Below are 20,260 nucleotides of genomic sequence, written 5' to 3'. Positions count from 1 at the left end.
TAGGTTTAATATTGTCTTCTCATTTCCTATAGTATAATCACAACATCATTCACAGAGATCAAAAGTATTCTACTACATTGCGCCCACACCTAGCGCAGACGCATTTTACACGCCTTCCAGCTTATGCGGAAGCTGCTTGGGGAGGGAAAGACTAGCGCGCGGACCTCTAGGGAGGGTGCGCCACTCCACCACATGCACGAGCCCCATTATTTCCCAAGGGGCTCGAGCATAGGTGGATTTTCTCTTGTGTGGGGGATCCGGAACGTAAGGGTCCACTGTATTTTCATTCACACTCATTTTGGCTGGAATGACTGGAAGCAGACACTAGTTATGTATTATATTAAAATAAACTTCCTATAATGAAGAAGACCTGTCACATTTACTGACTTTCACCCATAAAGGTTTCTGTCTTCTGAAAGTCTTCCACTGGAGTTTAGTTGCCAAATTTATGTGTGAGATTACCTGTTTAAAATATGTAACAAAAGGCAATACATTTGTGAAACGATTTTGAGTGCCCCCTCCAACATTCTTTGAGAGTATTCAAAGATATCTGTAAACACCTATTCTCTCTTTGTTGTTCCTGATAATCAACTGTCCTCAGTGCCATGCTGCTAACCAATTAAGAGAATATGCATTTACCCACTGGACTAAATTTAGAACTGCTGAATTGCTTTTATTTTGATTTATGAAAATTCTAGCTGTTCCCTTCAAAAATGGCTTTAAATGTGTTGTCACTTTATTTCTGTCATTACTATTAGAATATTTTTAAGGAGGATGATACGCTGCTTACATGAAACTACAGTCCTTTGAGAGGTCATCTGTGAATTAGCAGAAAAGGGGTGGACTGTGCTGCACCATCTGGAAACTTTTAAAGCATTCATGTAAGATTTCTGGTGATAATCCCTTTCACCCTAAGGCAACTATGGCACCATTTCTACCATTTTACCTCCATTCCATGGATGATGCCAATGCAGCATCAAAATATCTAAAGATAGGCAGGACATGACAAGAGTAGGGTGGTGTTCTGTGAATTCACAGATGACCACAAAGAACTACTGCTACAGATAAACAGCCTGTCCTTCTTAGTGGTTTCTGTGATGCACACAAATTGGAGATTAACAAACTACTCACCATGGGAGATGCTATATCAAAGTCAGTACTTCACTCCCTGAGTCATCAGGGACATGAATACAACACAGGTCTCCAGAAGGCAGCATCTAGATCTGCCTGAAGCGGGTGGTGAAAGTCAAAGGCTGGAAAAGGGTAGCTGACATGCATATATCATCAATAGATAGCTCAATCAAAACAGGAGAAGATGCAATCATAGCCCATATCTAGTGACTTCAGATTTGAGCTGGAGGTCTTTCTTGGCCATCTGGTAGGCTAGGTGCATCGTAGAGGCTACCCACTTTGAGAAGCAATTTCAAGAAACAGGCAGTCCTTCCTCACTCGAAGAGTAAACTGATTAAGAGCCTCTGTGAAGCCCTGAAGGCAGTCATTCTGCTGACATAGAATGCAAGGGTTCTTCTGACAGTGAAGTATAGACCCCATTCAGGTCCAAGATTGAGTTTAGCAACAATGCAGGCAATGCTATGTGTTGATTTATGTGGAAAGCAGATGATATTAGGAAGAAAAGTAATGTTTATTTTGAGGACAACTTTGTGCCAATGTAACCGGGAGTATGGAGAGTCCACTTGAAGTGCACAGTTTGCCCGCTCAACAGCCAGATGGCTAATAGGAAGGTCATCTCCCATATGAATACTCTGACATGACAGGACACCATAGGCTCAAAAAGTTTACTAGTCAATTGAGACAACACCAATTCTAGATTCTATTGAGGTATCAGCACAAAGGTAGCGGATGAAGGTTCTTATAACACCTCAGCAAATTCTTTTACTAATGGGTCCTTTAAAAAGGATGGTCTGCTGGTGACCTGAAAGTTGGCTGATATCACAGCTAAGTACATCAAATAGAGGAAAGGAAGAGATCTTTTTCTGAACACGAGAGAAGAAACTCAAAATACATGACTAATTCCAGTCCAATCTGGTGCTAGAAAGGACAGAAAAGTCATCCACTTGTACTGAGAGAATTGCATAGGTTTATGAGCAGCTCCAATAATTGTCTTGATCACGTCAGGGAGAGGCTAATGCTGTATTCTCCACATCATGAGATTCCAGTGTCTAGGTCTGCATGCCTCACCATCTCATGGTAAATGATGAGCAGGTCCAGTTGGTCTGGAAGCTTGACATGGATGCAACAAGACAACTTGAGAAGCAGGGTGAACCAGGGCTACCTAGGCCACCACAGCATGATGAGAATGCAGTTTGCTGTCTTAATGAAGCTTTGCAATGACCTGGTGATGAGAGGAAACGGAGGAAAGGTGTAAACATCCTGCCCATTCCAATGATTTAACAAGGCATTGCCTCACGATTTTCCCTGATCATTTCTGACACTGTTCAGGGCATCTGCATCTGTTATCTTCTCCCAGGAAGTAGACTACAAGATAGAAATGTTCGAACCAATGCACCAGTCCATCAGACGGAAGGTTAGTCAAAGTAGGGAGGTTCATCTGATTCTGCCTTCTTTGTTGATATAGTAGAGGACTGTCATGTTGTTTGTCACCACTTACACTACTAGAACGCAAAGCAATATCTTCATTGCATGAAGAGCCTTCTCCACAGTGAAAAATTCTAGTACATTGATATGGAGAGTCTTTTCTTCAGGAGACCACTTCCCCTTGATCGAAAGTCCATCAAGATGGGTCCCCCATCCCTCCACAGAGACACAGAATAACAAGTTGTTGCAGTTGTGAGGGAGAAAGAATGTACTGATCTGTACATTTACTAGTTCCATCCACCATTGCAAGGACTTCTGAATTGTTCTCAGTACCCTGAGCCACCATTCCAGGGAATCAAAGACCCACAGGAACCAGGCTTATAAAACTGACATTTCAGCCTGGTATGCAATGTCATAGATGTTGTCGATGCCATGAAGCCTAAAAGGACTTAGATATGTATGGCCTTGTCCCATAGGTTTCTGATGTAATGAGATACCACCTTTGGAGAGCTTTATAATTGTTTGTTAGAAAGGTGGCCTGGGCTTGAGCGTCGACCATCGCTTTGATAAACTTTATGACTTAAGCAGGAATTAAGCACAACTTCTCGCAATTCATTATCAGTCTAAGCAGATCCAGAAGATCGATGGTGGGATGAATATTCAGAAGCAGCTGGTCTAGTCTGTGATCTATACAGGAAAATAGAATGGCACCCTTCTGCTGAAGTCATGATGATACTACTGCCATGACCTTGGTAAAGTACAGAGACCAAATGGCAGGACTCGAAACCTGTATGCACACTTCCTCACAGCAAGGCAAAGGAAACAACTCATGACGTGAGTGGATTGCAATGTGGAAGAAGGATAGATTTGAGAGTAAGTATCCTGAACCACTTTGAAAGTCAGGATAGGATGCAGTTCACCATCCTTCTTGATCACAATGAAATACTGGGAAAAGAACCCGTGATTCAGATGGGAGAGAGTGAGAGGGTCAATAGTACCTTTCAACAAGGAAATTTCCACCTCCTGCAGTAACTCTGGGGATGAAGGAGTAATGCAAAGAAGTGGAAGATGGAGTCTCCTCGAATTTTATTACGTACTCCCCTATTGCTGATATTGAGGATCCAAGAATCTGATGTGATGGAGGCCCAAGGCTGATGAAAATTATTATTATTATTAAACTTTATTTCTAAAGCGCTGTAATTATACACAGCGCTGTACAAAGTCAGTAAAATTAAAGAGTATATAAAAGCCTGCCCAAGGCGTACATTCTAAGATAATAACAATTAAAAGAGGAATAGATAAAATTACATATAGAAAAGAAAAACAAATTAAAAACATCAAATATAAAACAAATCACATCACATCAAATGTTATCAGACAGCCAGATGACAATCACAAATTCCCTGAGAACGCTTCCCTAAACAATATGGTTTTCAGCTCAGCCTTAAAGCTGGTTAGGGAAGTGATGAGCCGTGCATGCAGAGGAAGAAGGTTCCAGGAATGAGGGGCAGCAAGAGAGAAGGGACGGATCCGGGATGGGGCAGAGAAGATCCTGGGTTGGGAGAGGAGACTTTGGCTACCAGAGCGGAGAGTGCGAGTAGGGATGTAGGGAGAGAGAAGATTGGTTAAATAAAGAGGGGTCAGCCCATGCAGGGCTTTAAAGGTGAGTAGCAAAAGTTTGTACCTGATGCGGAAAGGAAAAGGGAGCCAGTGAAGGGAGGACAACAGAGGGGAGACATGATCATAACAGCGAGCGAGTGAAATAATGCGTGCAGCTGAATGTTGAACAGAAATTAATGGGTGGAGATGAGAGAGGGGAAGCCCTGCCAAGAGGAGGTTACAGTAGTCTAGTTGTGAGACCACTAGGGCATGGACCAGTGTCTTTGCGGTAGAAGCTGAGAGATATGGACGGATTTTGGCGATATTATAGAGAAAAAATCTGCAGACTTTGGCTGTGGTCTGGATCTGAGGGATAAATGACGAAGAGGAGTCAAAGATGAAACCAAGACTGCGGGATTCCTGGACCGGCTGGATAGAGACGTTATTGACAGAAATAGAAAAGGAGTAGTGAAGGGTGGGCTTAGGAGGGAAAACAAGAAGCTCGGTCTTGGACATATTGAGCTTCAGACGCCGATGGTGCATCCAGTGGGAGACAGCTGTTAAACAGGATGACACTTGCTGCTCTAGATCTGGCGAAAGATTAGGGGTGGAAAGGTACAGCTGGGTATCATCGGCGTACAGATGGTAGGAGAAACCAAAAGAACTGATAAGTTTGCCAAGGGAGAGTGTGTATAAAGAGAACAGAAGGGGACCCAGAACAGAGCCCTGAGGAACTCCAACAGATAAGGGGACAGAAGACGAGGTCTGACCATCCGAGACCACTGAAAAAGATCGATCTGACAAGTAAGATGTGAACCAATCGAGAACAAGGCCCGAGAAACCAAGGTCAGAGAGTACATCTATTAGGACACAGTGGCCCACGGTGTCGAAGGCCGCAGACAGATCGAGTAGGACAAGGATAGAATAAAGGCCATTCGCCTTGGCCCGCAAAAGATCATTCGAGATCTTAGTAAGGGCAGTCTCTGTGGAGTGCCGTGGGCAAAAACCAGACTGGAAGGGATCCAGAATGGAGTTGGTTTCAAGAAACTCAAGACAGCATGAATAGACAACTTGTTCCAACACCTTAGAGAGAAAAGGAAGAAAAGAGATTGGACGATAGCTAGCCAAGGAAGAGGGGTCGAGAGAGGGTTTTTTCAGGATAGGGGAAACTAAGGCATGTTTGAATACTGAGGGGAAGGAACCCAAAGAGAAGAGAGATTAAAGATATAGAGGAGGGAGGGTAACAAAGAGGGGGCTATAGAGATTAGAAGATGAGAAGGGAGTGGGTCAAGAGAGCAGGTGGTGGGTTTTGATGAGTTCAGCAGAGAAGAGAGTTCTTCCAAAGAAACAGGAGGAAACACAGAGAGTTTATTAGTAGGAGGGGTGAGGAGATTAATGGTGGGAGCCAAATCATGAGGAGTTAACTCAGAACGAATGGTAGTGATCTTTGTAATGAAATAATTGGCGAAGTCGGAGGGAGAAAATAATGGAGAGACGGAGGGAGGAGAGGGTTTTAACAGTGTCTTGAGCCTGTCACCAAATGGTGGGAAAGGGTGTTGAGATGGGTCAAGGAACAAGCTGGACCAAGGGAATGTCAAAGTCCTCACTTTGACACCTCTGGGGATACCTAGATTGGGCTGGATTACAAGATCTTGTCTGTCTAGTACTGAATTTGTGTCACAAAGTCTTCAGTGTGTAGGTGGTCTGTGAAAACTGTTGAAACCTGAACTTCCTGAATGTTAACTGCATTTTATGTGTGTGTTCCTAGGTCTAACGTATGGTGGAATTAAAGAGGTCTTTCTTGTTGAAGGGCAGATCCTTGATAGTGGAACAACCTTACGTGGTCAGATCCAAGGAGCGTAGCCATGCCTGCATCCAAAGACCAATGGCACCTTTTGCAGTTAGCTATGAGTCACAATGAACTGATCTGCTGATCTGCCGGTCTCTGTGCCTCTGATTGCAAGAAAGAGGCCACTTTCTTATCGTTCAGTAGTTTACTGAGGAATTATATAATTTTGGTGTGCTCCTATGCAAGCCATATAGTTCACTATCATTGAAAGGAGAGCACCTCAGAAATAGAATTTCCTCCCCACTGCATCCGCATTCTTCTCTTCCTTATCCCCTGGTATAGAGTGGATCTTCTGTGGAGCTCTGGATTATGCCACATCCACCACAATCTCAATCACTTTATAAAGCAACTTGATTTTCTTTGATGTGAAGGGCATTGAAGATGGCAAGGGCCAGGACTTTGGTATCACCTGAAGGAGATATGGCAACATTAGAAGGGTTGGTGGTACTGGGATCTGTATCTGTACCCTGTGAAAAATCAAGTCTTTGATATGGGTCTTCATCTGGTCTATTTGTATGTTATATGACTTTACAATTCTGATGGTTCCGTCCACAAAGGAGCACACATCATCACTATGTAAAGCAAGATCACCCTGGGCTGGAAGACGCTAAGCCAGAACATCAGATGAACTGCAGTCAGAGTCAGTTATCTGTAGTGGCAGAAGTTGATGTGCTGGACAGGGTCTGAGGCCTTGCGGGAACTAGGGTCCAATATATGGTGGAATTAAAGAGGTCTGACAACTCAAGGATTTCTCCTTCTGAAGCTGTGCCCAGCAGTGTGTGTTGTGGGAAATGGCTAGTTTGAACAGACACCACCTCTACAGTGAAGAAAGCCTAGATGTCTGCAATGGCTGATGAGGAGACTTTCTTCTTTGAACCCTCTGTGACATAACTGGGATGGCCAATGCCTCTCCAGATGGTCAAGGTTCTGTGGTGGAGTAGGTGGTTCTACACAGGAAGATTCACAAGACGGAGTGGTGGTTTCTATCACAGCATGGGTGGCAGTAGACATCTCGCCAGATTGAATTTGAGACTTGTCTCCTGCCCTCTCTTTTTATGCTTCCTAAAGAAACAGGTAACATCATTTCGACCTTCCGCTGGAGGCAGTTTGCTGATGGTGCCAAGTGGTGGTTTGTTCAGGTGCCTTTTTTTTGGGGGGGGGGGTATGCAGATGTGCTTCTGTCTTGATTAGGGCTACTCTTTTTAGGTTGCTCTCAAGAAAGAGCCTGATAACAACACTGAGATAGAAGGCTTGGGAAGAGAGGTAATTTCCACCAATATTGAAGCAGCCAACAGTGTCTGCAAAGGGACAGGAAAGAGAATCTTCATGAAGTAGACCTTTAACCACAGTGATCTATTTTTTCAAGCCTGTGGGGTGAAAGCTTTACACTGAATGCAAGTGTCCACAAAATGGATGTTACCAAGACACAGCAGACATCTCAAATGCCCGTCCATCTCGGGAATTTTGGCCCCACAACAGGTGCACCTTTTCAACTATTCCAATTCATCCAACCCTCCTGGGGAACATGCATCTCATGCTGATATTTCTCCACAACCAGAGGAAAATGTGAAGCAGTAACTGAATCCAGTCTGAGCTAAAAAATCGACAAGAGAAAGTTTGAAGTCAAAACTGAAAGTAGAAGCTTATATACGTTCCTCTGATGATGATGCAGCAGTGGACGAAAAAGAATGGAGGTAAAATGGAAGGAGAGGTGCTATAGTTGCCTCAGGGTGGGTGGGATTACTGCAAAAAATCTTATGCAACTGCTCTATAGAAGTTTCCTAACACTGCAGTGCGCAGGGGCAGTATAACCCATTTGTATGAATCACAGATACCACGAAGAAGAAGGACCGGTTGCTCACCTGTAACAGTATTTCTTCGAGTGGTCATCTGCGAATACATACAAATGGGTTTCACTGCGCCTGCGCAGTGCTGTTCGGAAAGTTCTGGAATCACTGGGCAAAGTTAACTTTGCAACATATAGAAACTTTTTGGCGGTAACTCCGCCCACCCGTTATAAGGCCCCTGGCTTCCCGCTCTTTTCCCCAGTTCCGCAATTTTTCCGCCAAGCAGGCGATGGAAGAGCCAATAAGAGCAGGACACTGAGGGGATGGACGGGTGGGATTTGTATGTATTCGCAGATGACCACTCGAAGAAATACTGTTACAGGTGAGCAACCTGTCCTTCTTCTTCGTGCTCTCTGCGAATCATACAAATGGGTTTAGACTGACAAGCTTAGGTAAGCGGCGGAGGGAGTGTCCTGAAACCAAAGCTATGGTAAACCAAGGGTATATTTATTGCAACAATAAACACCTTGAACCATAAAAGAGTCATTCTTTTGTTCATGCACAAACTCAACACAGCAATAACATTGCAAACCTGAGAAGGGAATAAAAGGTCATGCAAGACCAGTCCCATTGGAATTGTGCAAATCAACATTCAACAGAATGTAAAACAGTGGCATTATGTACATAAATGCTGAAAACACAAACCATCAATAGTGCAATCAATGCAACCCTGAAACCAACACAGCCCTCCCAAAAGCTGCGTCTCGGATGGCTCTGGTGTCCAGCCTATAGTGCTTTATAAAAATCCATGGCTGGGATCAGACAGCAGCCTTACAGACATTCTCCAAGGGAATACCCGACAGGAATGCAGAGGATGCTGAAACTGCTCTTGTGGAGTGAGACCGAACCGTGCCAGGGAGAGGTTTGCCCAACAGTTCACAGCAGAGGTGGATGGTACCAGCCACCCATTTGGAAAACCTCTGCGCAGACTCGGGCAACCCCTTCTTCGGTTCCGAGGAGCATTGGAAAAGTCTCTCAGACCGACTGGAGGCAGCAGTTCTGTCCAGGTAAAACGCCAGCGCTCTCCTGACATCAAGAGAGCGCAGGCTTCGCTCCGCATCCAATGTTGGATTGGAAGCGAGGGTAGGCAACACAATGTCCTGGCACATGTGGAAAGCAGACACAACCTTAGGCAAAAAAGTAATGTCTGTCCGACGGACCACCTTGTCCTTGTGAAACCTCAGGAAGGGCTGGTCCCTCTGCAAGGCACAGAGTTCGCCCGCACGGCGGGCAGAGGTGATGAAAGAAAAGCGGTTTTCCAAGTCAGTAGTCTCAAGTCTGCTGTGGCCATCAGTTCAAAGGGCTTGGATTGGAGCGCGGCCAACACCGCCTCCAAGCTCCAAGCCGGGGCCGGTACCGACACTGGAGGGTGCAGGTTGGCACATCCCTTCAGGAATCCCTTCACCAAGGGGCCCCTAAAGAAGGAAGCCCTACCCTCAAATTGGTACCTGGCAGAGAGGTAGCACTTGATGGATGTGAGGCACAACCCCTCATCCAACAGTGCCATCAAAAACTCCAGCACCACTGGAGTGGACACCTGCGCAGGAGACAAGCCCTTTCGATCAAGGAAGAGGCTAAACCTCCTCCACTTCAGGGCATAGGACCGCTGGGTGGATGGCTTCTGCGCGGCCAGGATCACAGTCCTCACCGCGTCCGGTAGCGAGGCTAGGGCTGGATTCTCCAGGCCACAAGTGGCAGGCTCTCGATGTCCAGGTGCAGAATCCGGCTGTCCTGGATCGACAGCAGGTCCGGACGGAAGTCGAGGTGGAGGAAGCATCTCTTGGAGAGGTGGAGAAGGGATGCGAACCAGGGCTGTCTTGACCACCACGGAGTGATTAGGATCGCATCCGAACGGTCCGTTGTCATCTTGGACACCACCCTGATGACGAGAGGGAAGGGATGGAAGGCGTAGAGCAGCTCTCCCGTCCAAAGGAAGGCGAACGCGTCTCCGAGGGATCCGTCCATTCGCCTCCTGGAGCAGAACTGGGGACAGTGGCTGTTCCATTCGGTCGCGAAGAGGTCGACTTGGGGGGTTCCCCACCGATCGAACAGGTCGCTGACCGTCTCCGGATGGAGCCTCCACTCGTGGCACACCGAGGGAGATCTGCTTAGGCGGTCCGCCAACTCGTTGTCCTCTCCTGGAAGGTGAATTGCCTGGAGGAGCACCTGTCTCTGGACGCACCAGACCCAAATGCGGAGAGTGATCTTGAGCAGAGTCTTGGATCTGGTGCCTCCCTGTTTGTTGATGTAATACATCACGGTGGTGTTGTCCGTCCTCAGGAGGACCACCTTGCCTGCGACAGCGAATTCGAATGCCCTCGAAGCCTTTTCGACTGCGAGCATCTCCAAAGCATTGATGTGGAAATGCTTGTCCTGGGTCGACCACTTGTCCTTGACAACCAGGTTGAGCAGGTGGGTGCCCCAGCCTCCCAGGGAAGCATCGGTTGTCAAAGTCAATTGAGGCTGAGGTTGATGGAAGGGCATCCCAACGCAGACGTTGCGGCAGTCCAGCCACCATCTCAGTGAGGTGGCCACCGGTCTCGGTACTGTGAGCCACATGGACGGAGGGTCCTCCATTGGAGAGAAGACTGAGAGGAACCAGGACTGCAGTGGTCGGAGGCGAAGCCTTGCCCACGGTGTCACGAACGTTGTTGACACCATGTGGCCCAGAGCTACTTGGACGTCCCTGGCCCTCACCCTTCTGTGGGAGATGCAAGGCCTCAGCGATGCCACCAACGCCTGGAAACGGTCCCGAGGGAGAAAGGCGGAGCATCTTTCGGAGTCGAGGATGGCTCCGATGAACTTGGCCTGTCTGGTCGGAGTGAAGTGGGACTTCTCTTCGTTGACAACCAGTCCGAGGGAGTCCAAAAGGTGCAAGGCGAATGAGACTGCCTCTCGAAGCTCCTGCTGTGAGTCGGCGGCAAACAGCCAGTCGTCCAGGTACGGGAAGACTCTGTAGCCCTTCTGATGAAGGTATGCCACCACTGGTGCCATGCACTTCGTGAAGACCCTCGGAGCCGTGGCAAGGCCAAAGGGGAGCACGTTGTAGTGGTACGTGGTGGGGCCGATGGCGAAGGCAAGGAATCTCCGGTGGGACTCCCGAATTCCAATGTGGAAGTAGGCATCCTTCAAGTTGACCGTCGCGAACCACAGACCCTGGTGGAGAAGCGGCAGGATAGAAGCCAAGGTTACCATCCGGAACCGGCGGTATTCAAGGAAAAAGTTCAACTCCCTCAAGTCCAAGATGGGTCTGATGCCCCCATCCGCCTTCGGTACCGTGAAGTACCTGGAGGAAAAAGCACTGGAGCATTGTTCGGGCGATAAAGGGGAGATTGCCCCCTTGTCCAGCAAAGTGCGCACTTCGTCAAGAAGGGTGTCTGAGAGGTGAGTAGACATGAAGGCTCCGGTTGGGGGGAGCTCTTGGAACTTGAGGGCATAACCCCTACGGACGATGTTGAGGACCCACGAGTCCGTTGTAATGGAGGCCCGGGTGGTGACAAAGGGACTTAAAATTTCCAAAAAGAAAAAAGGAGAGACAAAGCGCGCTGCAACCCTTCAGGCTCTCTTCTTCCCCTGGTCGGTATCCTGCCGGCAGGACTTTCGGTACCGGGAAGGAAAGTTGTGACGGCCAGAGGAGGAGGAGGACTGAGAGGGGTACCGGCGTCTCTGGGAGCCCTGCTGCTGAGGTTGCCGGTCTTGTTGGAAGGTCCCCTGTGACTGACCTTGCGGCTGCCACGGGCGCTGCCTCTTTCTGAAGGGCGAGATGGGAGCCGATGACATCCCGTGCTTCTTTGCCGCCGCCTTCATTCTGAACTTGCGGTTCAGGTGCTCGTTGGTCTCGGCGTGGAAGAGGCCGCTACCATCCAGGGGCATGTCCTCTATGGCTGACTTGATGTTGGCATTGAGGTCCGAACCCCTCAGCCACGCATGCCAGCGCAGAGCCAGCGACGCCGACATCGCCTGTCCCGCACAGTCAACCACATTTCTGGAGGCGGTGATGAGCCAGCTGCCGATCGAATGGGCCTCATCACAGATCTCTCTACCAGGCGTCGCTGGGTTTTGTCTGGGACGTCCGGGACGAGTGGCGAGATCCCCTCCATGAGGGTCTGGATGTACGCCCCCATGCAGGCGTTATAGTTGATGGCCTTGACTGCGAGGGCCGCCGCCGAGTAGGCCTTCTTGGCCAGACCATCAACTTTCTTCGCTTCCCAGTCGACTGGGGAGGTTGCCTGTTTGGGGACGAAGCCCTGCTGAGCCCCCTCTACGATCGCCGAGTTCTGCTTGGGGTGTTCGGCCAACCAAGAGCAACTCGACGGGGAGATCCGGCAGAGGGACTCGATCTTTCTGGACGATCCGACGAGGGAAGCTGGCGCATCCCACAACAATGGACTCGAGGGAGGGCAGCAGCGGGATGGAGGGAGGCGTGGGCACCCGGCCATGCACCCGACGTTCCACAGGATCCCAAGCCTCCTCCTAGGGGTAGGAGAGCTCAATGTCCAGGGCCCTTGCCATCTTAATGATGTGCTCGTTAAATGAGCGCACATCATCCGTCGGGGAGGAAGGCTCCAGGTGGTGCATCCGCTGCGGAGACGCCTGGACGGAGGTGTCGTCGTCGTCCGAGGGCTCCCCCGACGGTAGCAAGGGCTCTTCCTCGGAGTCAGTGTCCGAGGTAAGCGGGATGTCCGGGACCCTGACTCCAGTTGCTGGACACGCCGGGATCTGTAGGGCCGATGGCTCCGTCGGGGGAGTGGCGTGGTGCAGAGGCTGAGGCCATCGCATTGGAAGGAGCAGGCTCGTCATCTTGGGGGGCCACCGGGCGTAGGTTGAGCCGGGTGAACTCCCTGAAGGCAGTCTCCCTCTTCACTGACTTGTAGTATCTCCCGGATTCGGCGTCAAAAAACATGTCAGTGTCCCTCTCCATCGGTTCGTCGACCTCCGAATAGATTGAAGGAGGAGGTGACACTCTCCGAGGGAGATCAGCTGCCTCCGCATCGGCGCGGACAAAGTCGACCGTCGACGGCAGCGGTGTGTCCAGGAGAGCGGCCGCATGCGAGGTGGAGGAGCCATCAGGGCGCAAAGAGGCTGGTGTTGGAGCCTTCTTCGACAGGGAGCGTTGCTTGTGGGAAGCGCTCCCTTCCCTTGGAGGAGACCTCTAACCCGGTGTGGTCCTTGGTGGGCTTGGACCTCTTTGGTGCGGAGCCTTCAGCTGCCTCCTTGTGGTGCCTCTTTTTAGACGACTGTGGCGTCTCGACCCGATCTTCGGGGGGAGAAAGGGTTGTCCGGCAGGTCCTGCAGGACCACGGCTCCCATGGATTGAGGCTTAGATGTCTTCGCCTTTTCCACCGGTGCAGCCTTCCCCGAAGAGGATGCCCCCGTCTCGGGCAGCTTGGAGGCGTGTCGAGATGCCTTCGACGACGCCTTGGAGGATGGAGTCGGGACCGACGAGACCTCCGCCTCCCCGCGATCCTTCGCGCGTCAGCCCTCCAGGGACGGCTTCCTCCCGGATTTTGCCCTGGGCTCGGTACCCTCAGTCCCCGACTGCTTGTGGGGGCGCTTGGAGGGCTTGTCGGTGGCACTGGGCTTGTGTGAGCCACGGGCCACATCGGTGGTGGTGGTGGACGATCCTGCCATCGGCGGGGCAGACACCACGCTGGACACACTCGCCCGGGAAGATGAGGCAGGCGGCGGAGCCAAAGGAGCCAATGATGGACGGGGGCCTCCCTCCTGAACCTTGCCCAGAGAGATGGCCGAAGTCAGCCAGGACTCACGGTTCTTGCAAGCTTGGGATGAGAGGGACTTGCAGAGCGGGCAAGCCTTCGTATCATGGTCCTTGCCCAAGCAGAGGAGGCAGGAGGAGTGTGGGTCCTGGATGGGCACCTTGCCCCCGCAGACATCACACTTCTTAAATGGCGCAGGCATTTTCCAAAGTCGTCAAGTTGAAAGGGAAAGTCCAGAAACGAGGTCAACAGTCCGAGAGTTCGAAGTTACCAGGGGCGGGAGACAAATAATGGTCAAGAGATGGTCCGAGGTCAAAAATGAAAGTGATTGCAAATGCAAGCTAAAGCAAGCAAAGTTCCCTGAAGCAGCTAGCGCGGCGGAAAAAAGGAACTGGGAAAAGAGCGGGAAGGCAGGGGCCTTATAACGGGTGGGCGGAGTTACCGCCAAAAAGTTTCTATATGTTGCAAAGTTAACTTTGCCCAGTGATTCCAGAAGTTTCCGAACAGCACTGCGCAGGCGCAGTGAAACCCATTTGTATGATTCACAGAGACCACGAAGAAGAAATTTTATTTTGGATAAAATATTCATTATGTAATTGTAACTTATTCTGTTTGTTCAATTCTGCTTTCACTTTTCTTTTCAATTTATCAAGTTAAGTTTAAACAAATCCACAATCATTTTATAAAAATGTATTTCCAGGTAACATCCTAGTTTATTCCTAATTATCTAAAGTGTTGTTTTAAATTACTTACTTTTTTTTTATGACAAGACAAAAATCCCTAGAAATGTCTTTTCCATCTCTATTATCCACATCTTTGCACAAGGATTTCACTGAGCAAATGTCTTATTTATTCCCAGAGCACCCCACCTCCTGTATTACAATTCTACTTCTACCCTGTAGAGTAATCAAATTATCCTCAATCCACAACAGAAGACTAGAAGAAAAAAAGAATCTAAATGATAATCCCCACCACAGGACAATCAAAAAGATATGCAAATTGCTGCTTATTACAGAGTAAGTTTGTGGACACACAGAGAAGAGATTTTCAATAAAATTTCAGTAACAAATCAGTGCATCCAAAAGAACTCAGGCAACCATTTTAAGCTTATCCAGAACCAGGGTTCTGCCACCAGAACAAAGGCCAATAATTCCAACTGAACTAATTAAGGAGAGTCTGATAGGAATGCTGACTCAATAGGAACAAAGCATCTTCAAAATCAACAAGACTACTTTCTTTTTCAAACAAGACAGGTCAGCACAGCTTTCCATTTTTGCCATCAGATCTCTAGCTTACTGTAACACCAAGTTACTTCCTTTTTAAAGTTTCATGCATTTGGATGACACTACTGTATTCCAGCACTTGAAGACAATGGAAATTCTCTAAATTTAAAGATATGAACAGGGGAAAAAAGTCTATTACCTCCTGAGTTACATCTGCGAGCAATTTCCCAGTAAACTAGGCCCAGGGCATAGATATCAGCACATTTAAACGAATCAAAATGTTTCATGTTTATAGTTTCATCAAGAACTTCAGGGGCCATGTAACTGAAACAAAAAAGTAAGAACAATCTGATTAACTATCAATGGTGTCTACTGGGGACACACAGACAAATTCTCTCTCTCTCTCTCTCTCTCTCTCTCTCACACACACACACACACAAACACACACACACACTTCTACATCATTCTAAGTCACTTATTTTAAGTAAAATGATTTAGGAATACTATTATGGTGTCAAAAGTGTATTGTACTGTAGGCTCTCTACAACCATCTCATAATATTATCCACTGCAAACAAAATGCCAAAACACAAGCTTTGCTTCTGGGGCAAACCTAGCAGCAAAGATTTTTGATACTTAGCCCCTGCTAGACACTTCCAAACAGGAAGAGGAGCCAAGGAATCATCTTGGGAAAAGGCTATTGACTAAGAATGCCAATGGTTCCATCATGATTGCAATGTACTCTAATTCTCTGCTCTGTAGTGCTCTAAATCAAGGGACTAGACTAAGTCCACTAAAGGAACTTAAAAGCACAAAACACTATCAAGACATTATATTAGGAGAATTCTGGAAAAGCCAAAATAAACTATTTGATGTATTTTAATTGGAAAAACGATTCTCTTTCTATTTATGCAGACGGAATAAAAAATCAGCCACTGCACTGTTATACTAGATGGACATCTAAAGCCAGATTACTACAATTAAACTTAATGATTATGGGGATTTTGTTTTGCCTATTTACAGATATATTATGGTTTCACAATAATGGTTTATCTAATTTGCTTTTCTTTCTAGTAATAATATAAAATCTGTTGATGGATAGGATGTCTATACAGGTGTTCTAAACAAATAAACACTTATTGCATTTTTCCTGGTCAAATACCCAACCTAAATGTTGCATGTGGAGAAAATTAATTAATGAGCAGATGGCAAGTATCTGGCAACAGGGGCAAAGGAGAAAAAGAGACAGTATGAAGGAAATATTTGCAACAACTTCTGACCATGCCTTTGTTGACATCCAGATCAGGTCATCCACTATGTCCTTACCGTTTTGTTCCCACCCTCTGATTGGGAGCAATGTCAATTGTATCAGTAACAGAATCATGGCGGACAGCTAGACCCAGGTCTGCAATGGCACATGTTCCATTCTTCTTCACTAGTATATTCTTGGATTTCAAGTCTCGGTGTGCAATCCCAGGCTTTCCTAAAAGAGTGTAAAGAGAGAGAACCTTCCCATCACTCACTAACAATTTGCCAAAAATAAAATAAAAAGGAGGGCAGCACTAAAACTGTCACTAAACACAATCTCCTTTACAGCGTCAAATGAAGTTGGTAATCCAGAAGAGACAAGATCTTTTCTCAAACTCACTACACTGACTTTAGCAATGACACAAGTTGAGTGAGTTCTTAACTATCAGTTTATTCTTGTTAAGATAGTGGCCCACTTGAGACATACATCTCCCATCTTGTTGGAGCATTCTATCTGTTCTCCCTTTAGCTACTCCCTTCTTTGATGTAATAACCCTGGTTATCCTGAAGTACAAGTCCCTATTATGGTGAATTATAGTCTAATGTAATTTATGAATGAAATGTTGGTTATGACTTACAAAGCCCCACATGGCATAGGTGCAGACTATATGAAAGTATCTCCTGATATGAACCTAGCAGAATTCTAAAATCTATAGGGGGAAGCCTTCCCTCAGTCCTGTCACTATCACAGGCTCATCTGGTGAGGACACGAAAGGGAATCATCTCAGTGGCTGTTCCGGCCCTCTGGAATTTCCTTCCACAGGAGGCTCGGCTACCTCTCTCCCTGCTTTCCTTTCACTGACAAACAAAACCTTTTTGATTAAGCAAGTTTTTACCATGTAACTGCATCAGGGCTTTTTTAATTGAGATAAATGACTTATTATAATTTTATATTGCTTTGACTGTGACGATCCTAAACTTGCACTGGTAGATTTTAATTGATTTCCTTCTGTGAGTTGCCTTGGGCCCCACTTTGGAAGTCTTCTCGATCAACTAGTTTTGGTTTGCCATTATTATTATTATTATTATTATTATTATTATTATTATTATTTCCAATTTATGCATTCATCTTAATTTTTTCAGCTCCACCTGTCAATGATCACTGAAGTTTTATCTATGAAAACTTTTTCTTACCTTGGGTACCAACAATCTCCATGTGCAGATGTGCTAGTCCACTGGCAGCAGACAGAGCCAATTTAATCATCCCTTCTATGTTTACAGTATATCGGTTGAGATAATCAAATAGAGAGCCATGCTCATGGTAATCAGAGACCAACCACAATTGAGTCCAAGTGCCATTATCTGTTGATAAGACACATAAAATGGTGTTAAAATGGGGTGGGTAACTGTAGCCATACTGGTTCTACTTTTATGAACAGCAGATGCTATAAGCAGCTGGTAGCATAAGTGAGGAAGAAATATTTACTTTAACTCCATTTGCAAAGGCTCAGATTGCACCAATTACTACAAGAAATGTCTCCACTTCAGACTCATGTTTCCTGGTCCAGCTTAGTTCTTCCAGTAGACTTAAACAAGTATAGGAACTTTACAGAACTTGGCCTGGCAATTCTCAGGAAAAAGTAACTGCCATTGTTGTTGTTGTGTCCTTTCAAGTAGTTTCTGACTTACAGTGACTGCAAAGTGAACCTATCACAGGGTTTTCCTGGCAAGTTTCTTCAGAGAGAGTTTTTCACTGCCATCCCCTGAAGCTGAGAGAGTGTGACTTGCCCAAAGTCATCCAGTGGGTTTACATGACCAAGCCAGGATTCAAACCCTGATGTCTAGAGTCATAGTCCAAAGCTTAAACCATTATATCATGCTGGCTTTCTGGCCATTAACTGTTGCCAAACTGCCCCATGGCCATGAAACAAACTGAAAATATTGTGAGCAACTCAATGCTTCAGAGGGGGAAATATACTCTGAAAAACGTAGCAAGAGAGGTTAGTCCCAGCACTTTCATTCACATCATAGGAAAAAAACAAAGTCACTGCTGACTGTATTAGTAAGGCAACAGACTGCTTGTTTTGTCTTAAAAAACTAATGATAATAATCCTGGGATCATGGAATACATGGACAGATCCCTAATGTGGTCTGACTTGGGTGGCAAGGAAAAACAAACCCTACATGGTGGTGGTGCGCAGTATATTTCTCTCATGTACAATTTTAGTTTACTTCTGTAGTGTGTACAGTAACAAATAAGATATTCAACTATAGTATTATGGGGAAGAAAAATTACTGCTGTCCCTGAAGCCCTAAAACAAGTACTCTATGGTCCAAAACACACTGAAGAAATAATCCAGTTTGAGACCACTTGAACTGCCTTGGCTCAATGCTAAGGAATTGTGAGACATTTAGCCTTCTCTGTCAGAGACATCTGCTGCCACAATAAACTACAATTCCTAGGATTCCCTAGCATTGAGACAGGGCAGCTACAGCCAACTTAAACTGGATTACTTCTGCAGTGTGTTTTGGACCTATATTTCACCGGGGGGGGGGGGGGGGGAGAGACAGACTTCCCACACCAGCATCTTAAGTGAATTAATTTATTTTAATGTACACAGAAAAAAGCACATCTAGTTATTAAGCAAGAGGTTTACAGTGGCGGGTTACAAACGGCCCTCAAGGGGCTGTTTTCCCGCCGCCGCCATTCGCTGCGTAGGGAAGCCCCAGCGGCCAGACCCAGATGGGCACCGCCATTTAAGACGCGCTCCGCGCGTACTGGGAAGAAGGGCCGTGAGGAAGGTAAGAACCTTCCTAACCCTAATACGGCCCTTCCTAACCCTAGTACGCGCAGAGCGCATACTTTATGGCAGTTTGTAACCCGCCAATGATTTTGAGATGACTCTTACTGAGATTCCAGCTGCCAGACTTGGACTCTGCATTTTCTGGAGGAAAACCACCCTACATCAGCAGGCAACTCAAGTGAATGCTGCTTGTTCTGAGCTGAACAAGGTTATTGCTTCTACTATTTTACAGGATTTGTATACCTTGGAAATACAGTTGGATGTAAGCTTACATAAATAAGATTTTAGTTTAGGTGTAAAATCCACCCATGGTTCTAACCCTATGACAGCACACCCTTGGTATCCATGGGGGTTTGGTTCCAGGACCCCCTGTGGATACCAAAATCTGTGGATGCACAAGTCTCATTAAATACAGTGGCATAGTAAAATGGTGTCCCACATATAAAATGGCAAAATCAAGATATGCTCTTTATAATTTATATAAGGTAAAGATAAAGATAGTCCCTTGACATGAATGTCTAGTCGTAAGCAACTGTAGGGGGTGGTGCTCATCTCTGTTACTAAGTCGAAGAGCCAGCGTTGTTCGAGGACTGCTCTGGTGGTCAAGTGGCCAGTATGACTGCACCGAATGTTCAAATGTTGTTACTTTCCTACCAAAGTGGTACCAATTTATCTACTTGCATTTGCATGCTTTCAAACTGCTAGGTTGGCAGAAGCTGAGACTAGTGACAGGATCTCACCCCATCATGCAGCACTCAGGCCTCGAACTGCCAACCTTCCAATCTTCTGATCTACAGAATTGGTGTCTTAACATATCCCTTATAATTTATATATAATATTTTCAAGCCGCAGATGGTTGAATCTGTGGATAAAGAATCCATGGATGTGGAGGGCCCATTAGAAGATAGAGCTGCAGCTGAGATTGTAGGCTGTGCCAACCCTGTAGAGCACTCTAATGTTGTTTTACACATTTTTTTGTGGGGAGTTTAGAGTACAGATGACCACTGCAGTTACCGTATTTTCTGGCATATAAGATGACTTTTTAACAGTCAAAAATTGCGCTAAAAGTCAGGGGTTGTCTTATATGCCGGGTTAAGCCCGGCCACAGAGACTGCTAAAGTCTTGCGGCTCGGCACGTTCTCCGCCGACCTCCTCTTACCTTCCAGGCCTCCCTGGCCCCTGGAAGCCGATGCACCCAGTCTGCTGCCGGCTTCCAGGCCTATGGAGGACCCTGGACACCAGCATGTGTGGGCGCCAGGCCCCCTTAACTTGGCCTATAGTAGGCCATGGTGCTGCCTGCATGTGAGGCAGGTTTTGCAGGCCTTAGCAGAGGCCTGGGGAACCGGTGCACACAGCCGGTTTTTAAATGAAGTGGGGGGGGGGGGGTCATCTTATATGGTGAGTATAGGCCAAACCCT

General features: G+C 46.9%; 1 protein-coding gene across 2 annotated transcripts in view; it reads right to left on the bottom strand.

The window, feature by feature from the left end:
- The window catches only part of LOC149322520 (activin receptor type-1B-like), a 58,356-nt gene that overhangs the window by 9,731 nt on the left and 28,365 nt on the right, over window positions 1–20,260 (bottom strand). Inside the window, exons 5-7 of one of the 2 annotated variants that reach the window (XM_089479051.1) lie at window positions 17,233–17,400; window positions 16,117–16,273; window positions 14,991–15,139 (exon numbers count right to left, since the gene is read on the bottom strand). In XM_089479051.1, the coding sequence (XP_089335177.1) occupies window positions 14,991–15,139; window positions 16,117–16,273; window positions 17,233–17,400 (474 nt within the window). The remainder of the gene's footprint in view (window positions 1–14,990; window positions 15,140–16,116; window positions 16,274–17,232; window positions 17,401–20,260) is intronic. The other variant, XM_089479057.1, reaches the window with a different exon arrangement.

The sequence above is a fragment of the Sceloporus occidentalis genome, unplaced genomic scaffold (assembly GCF_023333645.1).
Source record: "Sceloporus occidentalis isolate IW3139 unplaced genomic scaffold, rSceOcc1.0.p SCAF_1, whole genome shotgun sequence".
Classification (NCBI taxonomy): domain Eukaryota; kingdom Metazoa; phylum Chordata; class Lepidosauria; order Squamata; family Phrynosomatidae; genus Sceloporus; species Sceloporus occidentalis.
This window is presented reverse-complemented; position numbering and strand designations above follow the sequence as displayed.